At 42.5% G+C, this 18,676-nt stretch overlaps 1 protein-coding gene across 16 annotated transcripts in view; it reads left to right on the top strand.

Annotated features, from left to right (window-relative positions):
- Nucleotides 1-18,676, top strand: part of Kif1b (kinesin family member 1B) — a 134,587-nt gene that overhangs the window by 16,110 nt on the left and 99,801 nt on the right. For all 16 annotated transcript variants that reach the window (XM_075946223.1, XM_075946218.1, XM_075946210.1 and 13 more), the window contains exon 2: nucleotides 3,140-3,319. In XM_075946223.1, coding sequence (XP_075802338.1) covers nucleotides 3,214-3,319 — 106 coding nt within the window. In that variant the 5' untranslated portion in view covers nucleotides 3,140-3,213. The remainder of the gene's footprint in view (nucleotides 1-3,139; nucleotides 3,320-18,676) is intronic.

Here is an 18,676-nt window from a genome sequence, read left to right as displayed (position 1 = left end):
CTTTCATTTGATAAATGTGGCCCCAGAAGTATTTGCTATATTAAGAACTCTTCAGTTTATGTACAATAAAATAAACAGACTGGAAAGAAACATTGCAACATGTGTGTATTAAAAAATTAATATCAAAAACATTGCAGTAACCAAAAATTATCGAACCTGGCAAAGAAACAGGTTATTTCCCCATCCTTTAATGGACACTGCCCAGGCCCTTACACCAGATACTGTTCTACGTACTAAATACAATATGACAAGAGATTTCTGGGCAGTTTGGACTGGTGTGAGAGAAAGAAAGAGAGAAAACATTTCCCAAGAGGAAAAATTTCAAACAGTGATGATATTATTAAGAAAATAAGCCTGGGGCTGGAGAGATGGCTCAGTGGTTAAGAGCATTGCCTGCTCTTCCAAAGGTCCTGAGTTCAATTCCCAGCAACCACATGGTGGCTCACAACCACCTGTAAAGAGGTCTGGCGCCCTCTTCTGGCCTTCAGGCATACAGACAGAATATTGTATACATAATAAATAAATAAATATTAAAAAAATATTTAAAAAAAAAAAAGAAAATAAGCCTGAAGGCGGTGGTGCACTCCTTTAATCCCAGCACTCTGGAGGCAGAGGCAGGTGGATCTCTGAGTTTAGGTCAGCCTGGTCCACAGATTGAGTTCCAGGGCAGCCAGGTCTGTCACACAGAGAAACCTTGTCTTGAAAAAATGGAGCCAGGTCTGGTGGCACATTCTTTTAATCTTATCACTTTGGAGGCAGAGACATGCAGATCTGTGTGAGTTTGAAGCCAGCCTTGTCTACACAGTGAGTTTCAGTCTAGCCAGATCTCAGCAGTGAAATCCTGTCATAGAAGAGGTCTGGAGAGATAGATAGCTTAGTCAGTGAAGTAAGTGCTGAGGACCTGAATCCAATTTCCAAAACCATGTTAAAAAAAAAAATAACACAAAAAACCTGTGTGTCATGTGTTTGGGAAGATGGAGACAGGGACATCATTGGGACTCACTGGGTTTGAGGCCTGTTCATTCAGAAGGCAGAGGCAGGCAGTTCTCTGTGAATTCAAGGCCAGCCAGGTGTACATAGTGAGTTCCAGGATAGCTAGGGCTACACAGAGAGGACCTCCCCCACACCTCAATGAAACAAAACAAAACAAGAAGGAAATTGCGCCTGATACTGGAAACCTGGTCCACTCTACTCCGGGCTAGTGATAGAAGTCATAGATCTTGCAAGAGAACCTACAACTGCCACTTTACTATCCTAGTGTATTCCTTAGTTACATTCTAAATATTCATCCTTCTCCCCACAGACTGCTATAGTTCTCGCCCCTCTGCAAGGACCCATCACATCCTCTGCAGCAGGTGGAGACCATTACAGAAAGCCACAACTGAGCAAATGCAGAGTTTTGTGGAACCCTGTCCCAATGATATTTTACAACACAACTCTTGAATGTAAGGTTCAGGAATCATTGTGGAAAGGGGGCAGAAAGATTGTCGAAGCTAGAAGAGCAGGGAGTTTGCTATGAGATTTTGTCTCCTAGAAAAGTCAAAAGATGCTACATCCATGAAGTCTCAACAACATGCTTTCTAAACATAAGCTTAAGAGGGCTGACACCAAGGGCATGTTTTTGTTTTGTTTTTGGGTTTTTCGAGACAGGGTTTCTCTGGGTAGCTTCAGCTGTCCTGGAACTCACTCTGTAGACCAGGCTGGCCTTGGATTCACAGAGATCCACCTGCCTCCCGAGTGCTGGGATTAAAGGTGTGCGCCACCATACTGGGCTCACCAAGAGACATGTTAACTTGGAGCTATAGGTAACTAAGCAATGCTGAGAGCAGGAGAAAAAATATTCATAAGGGAAGAGCATCCCAATTGATTATCCAATCCCAAATGTTCAGCCCTGAAAACTTACTCATAGAGGTAACATTATACAGAGCAAGTGTATTTATGTATTTAAGAATCTGCGCACACGCGCGCACGCGCACACACACACACTTGAAATAACAGAAAAAAGCTCTGAATTCGACAGGGGGGTGGGAGTGTGGGAGAAATTGGAGGGAGAAAAGAGGAGTAAAAATGATATAATCTCAAATATTTTTAAAAAACATTTAGCTTATATACCTCAGCATGTGGTTCAAAATTGATAATAATTTCAAAAAAGTAAAAAGATGTGATTCAATTCTGATATGGGAACTGTTTTTTTTTTTAAGAAAATATTGGTCAGATTTTAAAGTTCTGTAGGGTTCTATGATAAAACTCATAAATACTTTGTCTTTTTAGCTTTTTGATTGTTTCTTCTTGAAGATGTTTTTGTAATGAATAAAAATACCTTATTGGTTGTTTCTTTTGGAAATTACTTACGGCTTACTCTTTATTCATTTTCTTCCCTATGGGCTTTTACTGGTTTTAGTCTGTGGAGAGAGAAACTTCCTCTGACATGTTTGTGTTTTTCCTCTGGTCTTTGCAGTAGTGGAGTGTAGTGGTTTGATTCAGCTCACAAGTCACTGGCAAGTCTCCTGATTGTTGTGCAGAGCCTTTGAGGGTCAAAGAGAGTCTGTCGTATGTAAAGGAGCATACTAGGACATTCTCTCTCTCTTTTTTTAATATTTATTTATTATGTATACAATGTTCTGTCTGTGGGTATGCCTGCATGCCAGAAGAGGACACTGGACCTCATCACAGATGGTTGTGAACTACCATGTGGTTGCTGGGAGTTGAACTCATGACCTTTGGAAGAGCAGGCAATGCTCTTAACCGCTGAGCCATCTCTCCAGCCCACATTCTCTCTTTTTTGTTTTAAGTGTCACAGAACCAAGTGTTTCAGATTGTCAAGTAGAGAAAAATCCGTCAACTTCCCTTAAAGTAATAAATGGTGTTTTTACTGGGGCAGTGGTGGCACAGACCTTTGATCCCAGCATTTGGGAGGCAGAGGCAGGTGGATCTCTGAGTTCGAGACATTTTAGGGTTTGAGAAAAATAGTAAGATAAGAAAAGGAACTTTCCTCTTTCCTGTTTGGTAAGTTACTGTTGGGAATGTAAGATCTGTAGCCTGGAAAGGACAGACTTTAGAAATAGAACTGACCGCGCTCACGAGTCAGTCTTTACGTCCCTTAATTCTAATCACAGTGTACACTGTTTCTCTTTTAAAGGAGTCTTGAACAGAACTTCAAAAGAAGATTTGATTTTTATCTCTGGACTGCATATATATTATAAGGCCACCAGAATGTCGGGAGCCTCAGTGAAGGTAGCTGTTCGAGTGAGGCCCTTCAATTCTCGAGAGACCAGCAAGGAGTCCAAGTGCATCATTCAGATGCAGGGCAACTCGACCAGTGAGTACAAGCTGTTTTCCACCCGTGCTTCCCTTCCCTCCTTCCTCCCTCTCAGGGTGCTCAGGATAAGTCCTAGCACTTTGACCTTTGCTGTTCAGAAAGACCCGTTGGATGGCTTCCACTTAGGGCCATTTTGCTGCAGTACGGGATGTTAGTTCTACTCTTGGTCTTTGAGAAAGCCTGAATAGCTTAAGTAATTTCACTAGTGTCGATGGTACATGACAGTGAAGGTGTAAGCAGTGATTTTTACTAGATTCTGAAGTAAAATATAACTTTAAAGCCCCAAGATTATTTTTATTTCTTTTATTAAATACGATTTGAGCTTGCTAAGATGTTTTTTGACTACAATGTTTGGTTTGTATGTTGGTTATGATTGTAATGTACAGTAAACTGCCAGGCATGGTGGCACACACCTATAAATCTTGCAGCATTGAGGCAGGAAGAAGTTTGAGGCCAGACTGAGCTACAGAGTGAGTTCCAAGGTTGCTGGTTATTTAGTGACCGTATCTTGAGAAATGCAGTGTGGTCAACACATACTCCAACAGTCGTTTCCTCCTATCTTGGTTCTCTATTAAACTGCTTAGAGAAAAGTGACTTAAGCTGTTTCCATTGCACACATATTACTAAATTATTTTATTTGGGTCTATAGGCAAAATATAATTTTATTTTAGTGTCTACTTTGTAAATAGAGCAGAGTTATTGATTTTTTTCAGACTGATTACTGCTACACCCTCACAGTGGAATTCTTTTACAATAGGAATAATGTGACATACTAAAATAGCTGTGTGTTGCTAGTGATCCATCCACATTAATTATTTTCTTCATTGCTGCAACAAAATACCTGCCAGAAGGACATAGCTGCAGGGGGCTGGAGGCTGCTGGCTGCATTGCATCCACAATCAGGAATTAGAGGGAGGGAGGCAGAGAGACAGAGACTGCTGCTCAGCTCACTTTCTCCTTTTTAAAAAAAAACAAGACAAAACAGCCAGTGTTGATCATCTGGCCAAGTACAAAAAGTTCTTGCTTCTGAAAACTTCTTAAGTGTTGGTTCCCACACAGAGCAATCAAGTCATGTGCCATGAGCCCCCTTTTAAATTCTTTTCCTTAAAAAAAAAAAGTTTTTTTTAAAAGATTGGGTCTTATATATGAGACGTTGATCTCAAACTTGGATTTCTGATCCTCCTGCCTCTACCTCATGAATACCTACAGGCCCTGTGCCTCCATACCTGACTTTATACCATGCTGAGAGTTGAACCCAGGACTTTCTGCCTATGAGAAAGGAACTCAACCAACTGAGCTATAATCTCAAATCTCAAAAAAAATTATGATACTAAATAAAAGTGATCAAAGTGATACTTGTCATAAACTAAAGTTTTTTAGAAGAGCAAATGCAGCCAGGTGTAGTGGCGTATACTTGTAATCTCAGTCCTCAGGAGATTAAGGCAGAAGGATGGTGAGTTTGAGGATAGCTTTGGTTATGGAGTAAGACCCTGTCTTAAAAATAAAAATTCGAGCTCGGATGTTAGCTCAGTGAGTAAAGTGCTTCCCTTGCAGGCCCCGGACCTGAGTTTGGGTCTAGAGTCCTCATTTAGGAAAGCTGAGTATGATTGAGTGGTGGCGCACGCCTTTAATCCCCTCACTCTGGAGGCAGAGGCAGGTGGATATCTGAATTTGAGGCCAGCGTGGTCTACAGAGTAAATTCTAGGACAGCCATGGCTATGCAGAGAAACCCTGTCTTGTAACAAACAAACAGTCAGACAAAAAGGCTGAGTGTGAAATCACATTGCTAGGGAGGTAAAAACAGCCATTTTCCTGGGACTATTGGCTAAGTCAATAATGAGACAGCTGTAGGGTGCACTTGAAATAAACAGATTAAGACTATTCATTTAAAAAGTTATATTTTATGTGTATGACTGAGTGTTTTGCCTGCATGTGCACCATGTATGTACATACCTGATGCATACCAGAAGAGGGTTTTTGATCTCCTGAAACTAGAGTTACAGATGGTTGTGAGCTATCACATGAGTGCTGGGACCTGATCCTGAGTCCTCTGTAAGAACAAGTAGTTTTTTGTTTGTTTGTTTTTGTTTTTCAAGACGTGATTTCCACGTAGTTTTAGAGCCTGTCCTGGAACTAGCTCTTGTAGACCAGGCTGACCTTGAACTCACAGATTGTCCTGCCTCTGCCTCCCTTGAGATTAAGGGCATGCCCACTACCACCCGGCAGAACATGTGTTCTTACTAAAAGATTAGTCTTAGATTGAGAGGGTACATGCTTTTTTTTTTTTCCTTCCTCCCCAGACAGGGTTTTTCTGTATAACAGACATGGCTGTTCTGGAAACTTCTTTGTAGACTAGGCTGGCCTCGAATTCACAGAGATCCACCTGCCTCTGCCTCTTGAGAATGTCGAGATTAAGTGTGTGTACCACACCGTTCAGCCTGTACATGCATTATTGAAAAAAATGGATACAGGATAGCCATATGTGTTACATACTAAAAGGCCGTTGATGCTGGCAAACTGGCCTGCCTGGGTAATAGCAGGATTGTAGCTCATTTCAGATGGAGTACAGTGGAGTGCCTGCCCTTCTGTAATAATTTTTATCAAAAAGCAGAAAAGCATAAAGAATACTTTGGGGACTATGCAAAATCAGAAAGGTTATTGGCAGCCTTTTTATTTAAGTGCTCTGTGGTTTCTGGCACAGCAAATATTATTGCCTTACATACGCTGGAGTCCTGAACACAGACAGCTTTGCTCAGTAATATCCTTTCCTCCCTCACATTTCTTCCACTTGAGACGCATTTCTTTCTTTTTTAAAATATTTATTTATTTATTATGTATACAATATTCTGTCTGTGTGTATGCCTGCAGGCCAGACGAGGGCACCAGACCCCATTACAGATGGTTGTGAGCCACCATGTGGTTGCCGGGAATTGAACTCAGGACCTCTGGAAGAGCAGGCAATGCTCCTAACCGCTGAGTCATCTCTCCAGCCCCCGAGATGCATTTCTTTTGTCTAATTACTTAGTAAAAAGGAAAATGGGTCAAAAGTAATGATTTAACTTTTGAAATTCATGCTTGAGTTATGTGTGGAAGTTTGGAGACAGTGAGCATACACTAATTCCCTCAGACAAAGAGGAGCTGGGTAGAGCTGCTTTTCTCACAGGCGTGAGACTGAACCATAAGATTTTGCTTTGTGTTTCATAGAATTCTGTGCCTTGCCCTTGGGTAAATCCATTTGTTTATCAGTCTTTCTTGCCGGGTATCTTAGGTTCAGTGGGATAGACATGTTTTTTGTTTTGATTCCTAGTGGTGCACTTTAAGGCTTTCCTAGCCACACACACGCATTCTGAACCAAGTGATGCAAATCACGACTGGCACGGAGGACGTCCCACGTCTGCTTCCTGAGAACACGGCTGTCGGGAGGGCTTGGCCATTATGGAAGTTTGGGAAAGACTGATGTAAAAAAGAATGCTTTTATTTTACTGTTTTGCTCTTTTGAGACAGGTGTCACTCTGTAGTCTCGACTTTTCTCATACCCATGGTTAGTGAGCCTCAGTCTTCTGGGTGCTGGGATTGTAATTGTGAGCCACTACACACTGGTAGAAGGGAGTGCTCTTAAGTTTGTACGATGTTTCTATCATGAATTAATCTAAATCAGTCATGCAAAAAGAGAAGTTGGGTGCGTTATGCCGTCCACAGCAGAAGTTAGGGCATGTCTTCCAAGGCACAGCCTTGCCTCATAGCCTGCTCCTTCTGAAATCTCTCTGCCGTATTTTTGCTCCTTTTCCAAAGAGAGGAATCTTTACTTCTAAAGCCACATGTCTACTTGATTAAGTGTTTCTCAGAAGTAAGACAATGTCCAGGTCCTCTCCAGGCCCTATCCTGCACTGTCTTTGGCCCTCTCTTTTCTCAGTAATGTCAAGGTTGGGAAGGACTGTGGTCTTCAAGGCCACCTTTCCTCGGCACAGGCTTGTGTATTTGGGTACTGACTTTGTGTGGACCTTTCCCACTCTGGCCTTCAGCCCCTTCTTCCAGTTTGTTTGTTTGTTTATATACTTATTTGACAGTTTGGGCTGTGTGTGTGTGTAGCAAATATGTGTGACTATGTGGGTATGGAGGTCAGAGGACAACCTTGGAGATTCTTTACTTCTTTCACTTTTCCGTGAGTTCTGGATCTTGAACTGAGGGAGCAAGTTTGCATGGCAGAGCACTTGCTCACCGAGCCACCTTGCTGGCTCTGTCCTGCTATATCTGTTGCTTTCTCATAGAGACGGGCATTAGATTGTGCTCTCATTTATAGACAAGGTGTCAGGAGCACCCTTCTCTCTCTTTTCTTATTTTTTCTTTTCTTTTTTTTCCTTTTTTTTTTGGATTTTTCGAGACAGGATTTCTCTGTAGCTTTGGAGCCTGTCCTGGAACTAGCTCTTGTAGACCAGGCTGGCCTCGAACTCACAGAGATCCGCCTGCCTCTGCCTCCCGAGTGCTGGGATTAAAGGCGTGCGCCACCACTGCCCGGCTTCTTTTCTAATTTTTTTTTTAAGACACTATCTCTTGTAACCCAGACTGGCCTTTAACTCACTGTAAAGTAGAGGATGGTTTTCAGTTTCAGCTTCGTTCTGATGCTCCTGTTCCACTTTTGAATGTTGAAATTAGAGGCAGTCATCAGTCTTCTAGTCTACAGGGTACTGGGGGCCAGACAGTGGGCCTTGTGTATGCTGAGTGACATCCTGACCACGGGTACACTTCTTTTTGTTTCCTATTTTGCTTAAAAAGTATTACTGCATTTGATTACGTGAGCATATCATGTTGAGACATATTTGTATGTGATAGAAAATAATACTGGTTTTGGTAAATTAGAAGTAGTTCTTCTATATTCTACTTCTATTTATTTCCTTGCTTTGAAGGGTTAGTTGGGTTCATGAACACAAATTAGTAGAATATTAGTGTTGGACCTGGTTTTTGGTGTGTGTGGTCTATCTTGTGTTTATTTAGAAGTTCCTGCTGTGGAGTTCTTTTTATAGCACAGCATTGAGGAAGAGATGATGTATCTCTTGGCTGTTTCTACAAACAAAAGAGGATTCTTTTGATTTAACAATCATTTGCAGCAGAATTACTGTCAATGTTGTAATTGTTTTCTTTATATTAGGGAAAATCTGGGTAGTGTTAGAATAGTTATTCTGAAGACATTTTGGTATTTATCCACATACATATTATTTATTTGTGTGTGTGTGGAGGTCAAAGGACAACTTAGGGAGGTGATTCCTTCTTTGTACCTTGTGGGCTCCAAGGATTAAGCTTGGGTCAGGCTTCATGGCACTTTTACTGAGCATGTAGCCAGCCTTACTCATCCATTTCTTAGCAGATCAGAATTAGCTTGCTTAGTTTACCTTAGTCTGGCTGTGATGATCATCTTCACTGCTCTATTGCAGGCCTGGCCTTTGGACGAAGTGTCAGAGTACAGGTTTTTACCTTGTGCAGTGGTCTCATGAATTTGGAGGAATTCTGAGATTGTGTTTCATATCCATTGCACCTTCCTTAATGAAGTGTTCAGGAAATAGAATTTGTTACCTTTCTCTTTGGTCATGATAGACAGACAGATAGCCCCCCACCCCCCGACATAGGGTTTTTCTGTGTAGCCCTGGCTATTCTGGAACTCTTTCTGTAGACCAGGCTAGCCTCAAACTCACAGAGATCCGCCTGCCTCTGCCTCCCGAGTGCTGGGATTAAAGGCGTGCACCGTCAATGCCTGACTGTAGATAATACCTTTAAGAATAAAAATAGAACTCTCCTGTTTGCTCCATTTTCCGTGAGAATAACATAGTTTGCACAGTGATCGTCCCTCATGTTGTGAAACCACTGTAGTTCAGGTAAAGTGGTGTGTCACTTAATAGTCTGTTGACTGCCTTCCCCCATTCCTTGGCACATGATTCATCCAGGCTTGATGACGTAGACCTATAATGCCAACCTATAATGTCAACCCTTAGGAAAGGTTGAGGCAAGAGATCTGGATTTTCAGGTCAGGTTGGGCTATTTAATGAGTGTGAGGCCAGTCATAGCTTCATAATGAGAACCTGTTATAAAACAAAGCAGTGTGATTCCAGAGCTAGTGGGATAGCTCAGGTAGACCAGGTGCTTAGTCCCTATGAAGCCAAACTCAGTCCCGCACCCACACCTCATGATTTCAGGAGTTTGATTGACAGTGGTGTTTTGTGTCTATGATCTGTGCTTCACTTATGTCATCTTTTGTCTTCCGACACTCGAGCCTTAGTCTTCCTTTATTAAATGGAGATGTTAAGCTTGTTGTAGTTCACTGATACAGCCACCACTTACCACGTGTTAGGCACAGGCTTCAGTTTCCAGAATCCATAAATAGGGGAAACAAAGGTGTTGCTAATGTCTTTCCAACCTTCTCTTCTGGGGCTCTTTGCAGGGATCAGATAGAATGATGTATACTTGTAGGATGAAATTTGAAAAATTAATTTTTGTGGTTAATCTTAGTGCCAAAGTTATTTTCAGTCAGAGTTTAAGTTTAATTTTTAATTAATTATTTTTTAATGTCATGTGTATTGATGTTTTACCTGCATTTATGTCTGTGTGAGGGTGTTAGATCCCCTAGAACTGAAGTTACAGACAGTTGTGAGCGGGGAATTGAACACAAGTCCTCTGGAAGAGTATCCAGTGCTCTTAACTGCCGAGCCAGCTTTTCAGCCCAAGTTTAATGTTTTGTTTTATTTTATGTTTTTGCATTCATTTTATTTTGTTTTGTATTTTATTGTGTGTATGTGTGTGCATGCCATGGCACATGTATGGAGGTCAGAGGACAGCCTGTGAGAGTCATTTCTCTTCCTGCTTTGTGGATTCCGGGGATTGAATTTGTCCGGCTCAGCAGCAAGCATCTTTACTGGTTGAGATATCTTGCTGGTCAACAATATAAGTTTAAAGTCAGAAATAATAGTGCATAAGTTGGATAGGGCTTTTTCTGTTGTGTACTTAGAACTGTTTTTCATTCATCCATTTATTCAGACTTATTCTATCCTGTGTGTGTGTGGGGGGGGTGGTATGTGTGTGCTTTGCGGTAGCGCCTATGTGGAGAACAACCATGGGGTGCTAGTTTTGTTCCTCCTGCCATCCACAGGTTCTGGAGATCCAGCTCAACTCATCAGGCTTGTGCAGGAAGTACCCATACCCCATACCTGCTGAGCTATCTTGCTAGCCCAAGAACTGCATTAAAAATATTAAATTACATTTATTTATTTGTTTATTCATTTACTTAGTTTGTGTGTTTAGTGTGTGTGTATGTGGGAACAGTGTTTGTGCCATGGAGCACGTGTGGAGATCAGAGTCTCTCCTTCCGTGGGGATTCTGGGGACCAAATGTGGGCCATCAGATTTGGTGGCAAGTGCCAAGGCCTCTCATTGGCCAAGAACCGATTTTATTATGTATAGGCTTCTTCAGCTACTTGAATTATTTCCATAGCAAAACAACTCAGCATCAGAGGCAGGAGGATCTCTGTGAGTTCGAGGCCAGCCTGGTCTATAAGAACTAGTTCCAGGACAGGAACCAAAAGCTACGGAGAAACCCTGTCTCCAAAATAAAAAACAAAAAACAAAACAAAACAGAAACAACAAAAAACAACTCAGCAGGAGACAGCTGGGGGCTGGGGAGATGGCTCAGCAGTTCAGAGCACTTGCTGTTCTTGCAGAGGACCAGGTTCACACTGGGGTGGGTAACTCAGAACTCTGGATCCAGGGGAACCCCATACTGTCTTCTGACTTCCATTGGCTGGAGCAACTGTGAAGAGCCAAGTGCAGTCGGCCATGGTGCACACCTTCAATCCCAGCACTCGGGAGGCAGAGGCAGGCGGATCTCTGTGAGTTCGAGGCCAGCCTGGTCTACAGAGCTAGTTCCAGGACAGGCTCCAAAGCCACAGAGAAACCCTGTCTCGAAAAAACAAAAAACCAACCAAAAAAGACGTGTGCCACTGTGCTCTCCCAACAATAAGATCTGCTAGGAAATTTGGTCTTTGCTTTCTGCTTTCCGTTTTAGAGTTCAGTTTTAAAAATCCATGTCCGTAGCATGGACATTGTGATTGCTTTTGGTAGCCTGGTGAGGTGTGAGACAGAGAGGGAGCTAGCTAGCGAGCTGGAGAGCTGATCTGCTTCCTGTCAGGCAAGGTAGGCATCCACAACTTCTGTGTTTGCTGTCGAGGATTGTGCAGCGTAGTAGACTAAATGCTCTTCACAGTGTGTTGTTAGTGTTGTGGGGATGTGGGCATAAATAGGAAATTGGGTTTTGTCATTCAGCAAGCAGAGGGCACAAAGCTTTAGTTTTTAAGTCTTTTTTGGATATAGTGTAAGTAATTGAAGTAGTACGGCGCCTGTTAGAAAGCCCTGGCGCTGGGCGTCTTTATAAGGGAGAGAGGAGAGGGGAAAGGCTGGAAATTTCTTAGAAGCCTTTGTTTTCGAAGGACAGAGAACACATTGAAGACATGAGTTAACTGCTTATATTGTTTCGCCAGACATGTTCTGGCCAGAAACCAGAGAACCCCTTTCACTGTGAAAAACTTGAGGCAAAACATGTACAGGGAAAACCAAAAACCTTTACTTTTTATATATTTTTAATTGTGGAGAAAATGTGATTTCTAATTCAAAACAATAAACACCTAAGTTGTCTTATTTAGGCACTTACAAAGTTTATTCATTCAGTCCTCAAAATAATCTAACTGGTTTCCTTAACTTTTTTTATTTAAAAGGCTTTTTTGTTTATTTTGTTTCATTTTACATACCAACCACAGTTCCCCCTCCTTCCCTCCTGATCTTTCTCATTGCTTTGAAGTCATTGAGGCTAGGAGACTTTGTCTTGCTTACCTAGACTCTCCTTTATCTTGTAATTAGACCTTGGCTGTCTGGCCTGTCCCCCAGTCTTTGTAAGAGTCACCTTTGCTGTACAGCTCAACATAGTTACTGTTGTACTATTTCATTCAATAACACTTTTGTCCAATCTGGATATAACTTTAGATTAAGTTTGGCTTTTGGGGGGGACGTGTTTGAGGCAGGATTTCTCTGTATAGCCCTTGCTGTTCTGAAAATTGGCCTTGAACTCACTGAGATTCACCTGCCTCTGAGTGTTGGGATTAAAGGTGTGTGCCACCACTGCCCAGTGTTTTTCTTTATTAAGTGAAATCATAAAATAGAAGGGCACAACTTCAAATCTTTGGGCTACTCAGATCAAATAAGATTGGGGCTTTCCAGAGAGTCCCCCCTCTTTTTTTTTCATTGAGATTGCCTTACTGTGTGGCCCTCAATGGCCTGGAACTTGCTTTGTAAATGAGGTTAGTTTTAAACTCATGGTTGTCCTCCCAGATTTGCCTCGTTAGTGCTGAATTACAGGTCTGTGCCAACAGATGAAGCTTCACCTGTTTGTTTTCAATATCCGTTGAGTGTGTACGTATGTGCCTGAGCAAGTAGGCATTTTCACGTGTCTTGGTGCATGTGTAGAGGTGAAAGCACAGCTTTCTAGAGGCGGGTCTCCTGCCTTCCAGTTTGCTGAGGCATCTCTCGTGATTCTGCTGCTGTTCTGTGTCAGTGAGGTGCCTGATAGGGTGCTGGGATCTGAACTCTAGGCCTCTTAACTGAGCAGCAAGCTCTTAGCTGCAGAGTCGTCTGTGCAGCTGCTGACTCTGGGAGTTAAAGTCAGGTTTATGTGGCTAGTACTTTTACCCCCGAGCTACCTCTCTGGCTCCAACCTCATCTCCTTGTACGATTGTTCAAAATTTGCTTAGGAAGATCAGAATTGTTCGTTGAGAAGCTCTTCATTTCTGGTGTGGGAGTGTGGGGCCTCACTGTGTAGCTCAGGCAGGCCTCACCTTGCTATTTTTCCTGCCTTGATCTTCTGAGTGATTGCATTACAGGCATATGCTACCATATTCAGCCTTGAGAATTTTAGAAAACACTATAAAACAAGCATGTTCTAAATTCTATTTTATTATTCTATGTGTATAAATATTTGCCTGCATGGACGTCTCTGTACCACCTGTGTTCCTCGTACCTGTGGAGGTTAGGAGAGGTCACATCCCCGGGAACTGGAATTACAGGTGGTTGTAAGCTGCCTTGTGGGTACTAGCAGCTGAACTCAGGACCTCGGGGAAAAACAGTCACTGCTCTTAACCCTGGCGCTGTCTCCAGCTGTATCGCACCGTATGTCTGTATCTGTGTGTCAGAACTGTACTGATTGTCTCTCCAGCTGTATCGCACCGTATGTCTGTATCTGTGTGTTAGAACTGTACTGATTGTCTCTCCAGCTGTATCGCACCGTATGTCTGTATCTGTGTGTCAGAACTGTACTGATTGTCTCTCCAGCTGTATTGCATCGTATGTCTGTATCTGTGTGTCAGAACTGTACTGATTGTCTCTCCAGCTGTATCGCACCGTATGTCTGTATCTGTGTGTTAGAACTGTACTGATTGTCTCTCCAGCTGTATTGCACCGTATGTCTGTATCTGTGTGTCAGAACTGTACTGATTGTCTCTCCAGCTGTATCGCACCGTATGTCTGTATCTGTGTGTTAGAACTGTACTGATTGTCTCTCCAGCTGTATCGCACCGTATGTCTGTATCTCTGTGTTAGAACTGTACTGATTGTCTCTCCAGCTGTATTGCACCGTATGTCTGTATCTGTGTGTCAGAACTGTACTGATTGTCTCTCCAGCTGTATTGCACCGTATGTCTGTATCTGTGTGTTAGAACTGTACTGATTGTCTCTCCAGCTGTATCGCACCGTATGTCTGTATCTGTGTGTTAGAACTGTACTGATTGTCTCTCCAGCTGTATTGCACCGTATGTCTGTATCTCTGTGTTAGAACTGTACTGATTGTCTCTCCAGCTGTATGCACCGTATGTCTGTATCTCTGTGTTAGAACTGTACTGATTGTCTCTCCAGCTGTATGCACCGTATGTCTGTATCTGTGTGTTAGAACTGTACTGATTGTCTCTCCAGCTGTATCGCACCGTATGTCTGTATCTGTGTGTCAGAACTGTACTGATTGTCTCTCCAGCTGTATTGCACCGTATGTCTGTATCTGTGTGTTAGAACTGTACTGACATGGAAGAGTTGTAGTTTTCCTTTCATTTTTCCTCTTTCTCGCTTTCCTTCCTTTCTCCCTCTTTCCCTCCCTCCCTTCCTTCTTTCCTTCTTTCTTTTCCAAGACAGGGTCTCTTTATATAGCCCTGGCTGTTCTGGAACTCACCATGTAGACCCAGCTGACCTCGAACTCATAGAGATCTGCTTGCCTGTGTTTTTGAAATGCTGGGATTAAAGATATGTGCCACCACCCCCAGCTTCTTTTCTTACTATATATTTTTTTGTTCTTTGGGATCGAGTATATGGTGAGCATGTATAACATACCTACACTAGTTTTTATCATGTTAGAGTATGTAGTTATTTTAAACAATTAAAACACTTTGTGATTATATGTATTTTGTTCAAATGTACTTTATGCTTTCTGCCATTTTACTATATTTCCAGAAGACTCTACTAGGGTATGGCTTTAGGCTTTGATTTCATGGTTTTGTAATATAAGTGGTGTACGTATTTTTATTTTTGTGCCTTTTTTTCATTAATTTTTGACATAGGATATTTTTTGGCAGAAGAAGGCTACTCTGGTATCACTGGACTTTTTTATTTTGTGTTTTTGAGGCAGGGTCTTACTGTGCAGCCTTAGATGTCCTCAAACTCATGATCCTTCTGCTTCAACATCCTGAGTGCTAGAATTACAGACATGAACCACTGCACCTAGTCCATCACTAGGAGTTTTAACCAACCCAAGCATGCTTTTGAGAAGAGCGAATATAAAGTTACAGTGCTCCCACACTGATGTGTTAATTATAGTTGCAGCAGAGTCTTAGTAGTTTGTTGACAACAGTGTAATTACTACATTAGTGACTTTGAGATATTAGATAAACAAATTTATTCTAGAGAATAAAAGGGGTTTTAAATACAAATCTTGTTTTAAGTGCCTTGTTTTCTGGGGTTCAGTAATGAAAACATTTCTGCGTCTTTGTGCTGTGGTAACTAAATTGGAAAGCAGGCAAGGAGAAGAGGAGGGAAGGAGTAAAATTGAGTGTTTAACAGCTTTGGAGGTTGTTTTTAACATTATTTAGTTTATTGTGTGGCTGTGCACAAGCTGTCGTGTATTTGTGGAGGTCAGGGAATAACTTGTGAGAGTCAGTTCTCTCCTTCCACCGTGTGGATCCCAGGGACCAAAACCAGGTCGTCAGGCCTGATTGGCCAGCACTTTTCCCTCTGAGCCGTCTTGCCAGTTCTCTAAGGTTTAGCTTTTTAAAAACTATTGATTATTTGTGTGTATTTGTGTGCACCTGTGTGAGTTTATTTATACTAAAGAATTCAGTAGTTGTCAGAACCCTTAGAGCTGGAGTATAGGTGGCTGTGCACTGCCGTGGGAGTGCTGAATGAGGGTGCTGCACCTGAGTCCTCTGTGCCATCTCCCTGCCCCTCTGAAGTTAATCTTAACTTGAAGTGACTGTAAGAAAGAGAACACATTTGTTCTGGTTCATTATTAAACTAAGGCCTTTGGAACATTTCATGATCGTTGTTTTAAAGATAGTCGTCTCTACTATAGGTAGCAGACTCCATCTTGCTCTTCTCTGTCCTTTTAAGGTAACCAGTGTTGACTGTGGCATGAGGAATTAAGAGTTTGAACCCAAAGGCAAACGGTGTGAAGATTTCCTGGAGAGGATAAATGAGGGTTCTAGCTTCCCTTTGGTTTGGGAAAAGGAAACATTCAGGACTTCGGCCCTGCACCTGCTTTTCAGTTTGATAAAGGAGGACTGAAATAGTATCATTCAGGAGGGGAGTAGAAGGAGCACAGCTTTTCAGTCAGCCTGAGCTATGAGGTCCTTCCCCTACCATTCCATCAAGTGTGTGTGTATCTCTGTGTGTATTAATATGCATGTGTACATGGTGTTATTTTTTCTCTCTCTTGTTTTTGGTACTTCCTGACTGCACATTCCCCTCTCCCATCCCTCACACCCCATCTCCCCTCTCCTCCAGATCCTCCTCAGATTCCCTTCAGAAAAAGCAGGCTTCACAAGGAATATCTATGAGCATGGCATAACAAGATACAGTAAGACTAGACACAAACCCTCATATCAGGCCTGGGTGAGGCAATTCAGTAAGAGGAAAAGGGTCACACGAGCATCTGAAAGAGCAGAGACTCCCACTCCCACTGTTAGGGGACCACCTCAGAAACACCAAGCTAACAAACATATTATGTATTCAGAGGCTCTAGTGCACACTCATACAGGCCCTGTGATTGCCACTTCAGTCTGTGAGCCCTTACGAACCCACTTACTTGATGTCTGTGGACCGTGTTCCCCTGGTAATCTCAACCACTCTGGTTCCTACATTCTGCCCCTCTTCCATGGTGTTCCCCAATGTCCTAGGGAGGGACCCAACGGAGATCTCCAGTTTGGGCTCTCTTTCTCCATGTAGTATTTGGCTGTGGGTCGATTGGGCTAGGCACTGATCTATGACCATGGATGTAGCAGGTCTCACACCCAGACAAGGCCCTGGTTGCAGCCCCGGTCCAGACAATACCATGACCCCAGTTGACAGCCCTAGCTACTCAAATTGGCCTGACACTGGCAGCGGCACAGCCCTTGGACACCAGCATGATTACAGGTGTGTCCCAAACGCCGGGCATCCACATGGATCTTGGTAGCAGCATGAGCAAGGAACACCAACACAGACCCAGACATGGTCTTCGGCAGCAGCCCAGGCAGGGTTGTCACCATGGTTCCAGGTGGCCATGCAGGTCACCCAGATTGGCAAGGCCACCATGGCAGCATGACCCTTGGACACCTACATGACCCCACCACAGGCCTCTGCATGGACCCTAGTGACGACAGAAGCCACAGACATCAACACAGGCTTCTGCGTTGTTCTAGGGCCCTGGATCAAGACTTGGCCCTTGGTCACAGCCCAGGCCAGATATATTTTATTTTTTAATATTTTATTTATATATATGTTATCTTAGATATATAAAATATTTCCTAATTAAAAATATTATCAGGAATCATAGGCTGGATAGCACAAATAGCCCTATGATAGAAAAAGATCAGTAAAATGATTCCTAACGAGCTGGACAGTGATGGCACAGAACTTGGGAGGCAGAGGCAGGCAGATCTCTGAGTTCGAGGCCAGTGTAGTCTACAGAGTTAGTTCCAGGACAACTAGGGCTGGTACACAGAGAAATCCTGTCTCAGGAGGGGGGATTCCTAACGATATCTTTATATATTATCAGACACCTTTTCTGTACTCATACACACACAAAAAAAATTGAAAAACAATATAAAAAAAGAATATGGCTGGTGAGGTGGCTCTGGTTACAAGCACTTCATAGGATCTGGGTTAATAGTGTCCATGGGGTGGTTTACACCGTCTGTAACCCCAACTGCAATGGACCCAACATTCATCTTCTGCACTCTTCAGGCCAGGCATGTAAGTGATGCATAGACACAGTGCAGGTAAACTCCCATAGAAGAACCCCCCCTCACCCAAAGAAAAGAAAACAACAAATAATTCTGCAATCACAGATACAAAACTTAAGTAGAAATTAGGGGATGGAGAGATGACCCAGTTGTTAAGAGCACTGGCTGCTCTTTCAGAGGACTGTCTGATTTCCAGCACCCATTTGATGGCTACCAACCATCTGTAACTCCAGTTCCAGAAAATCTGATGCCCTTTTCTGGCCTTGCATGAAATGCATAGACATACATGCAAACAAAATACCCTACACATAAAATACGATGTTTTCTAAAGGTAGAGAAATTACCATCCTTCTGAGGTTCCTGATAATGCTTTCCTCCTGAACAATATAAGTAACAATGTTTTTTCATTTGATAACTAAATATTTCAAATATGGGTAGATTTCAAGAGCTAAATCCAGGATAAGCTCTAAAGCTACAGAGAAACCCTGTCTCGAAAAGAAAAATCAAACATGGGTATATTTAATATTATTTATGAAAACTATTATACAATTATATACTGTCTGTGTGTTGCTTGGGATTGAGCTTGGTCTTATGTGTTAGGAAGGCACTGAGCTAGAACTCAAGCCTTATAAAGAGCTTTTGAAAACTTGTATATTTTTGTTCATTATTTTGTTTTGTTTGTTGATTTTGTTTGTTTGTTTTGGTTTTTTTGAGACAGGGTTTCTCTGTGTAACTGCCCTGACTCTGCTGGAACTTGTTCTGTAGCCCAGGCTGACCTCTAACTCCTAGAGCTCCTTCTGTCTCTGTCTTCTTCCCGAGTGCTGGAATTAAAGGCTACTGCCTGGCCTATT

This window comes from Microtus pennsylvanicus, chromosome 13, assembly GCF_037038515.1.
Source record: "Microtus pennsylvanicus isolate mMicPen1 chromosome 13, mMicPen1.hap1, whole genome shotgun sequence".
NCBI lineage: Eukaryota > Metazoa > Chordata > Mammalia > Rodentia > Cricetidae > Microtus > Microtus pennsylvanicus.
The sequence above is the reverse complement of the archived record's forward strand: the minus strand, read 5'-3'. Positions and strand labels throughout refer to the sequence as shown.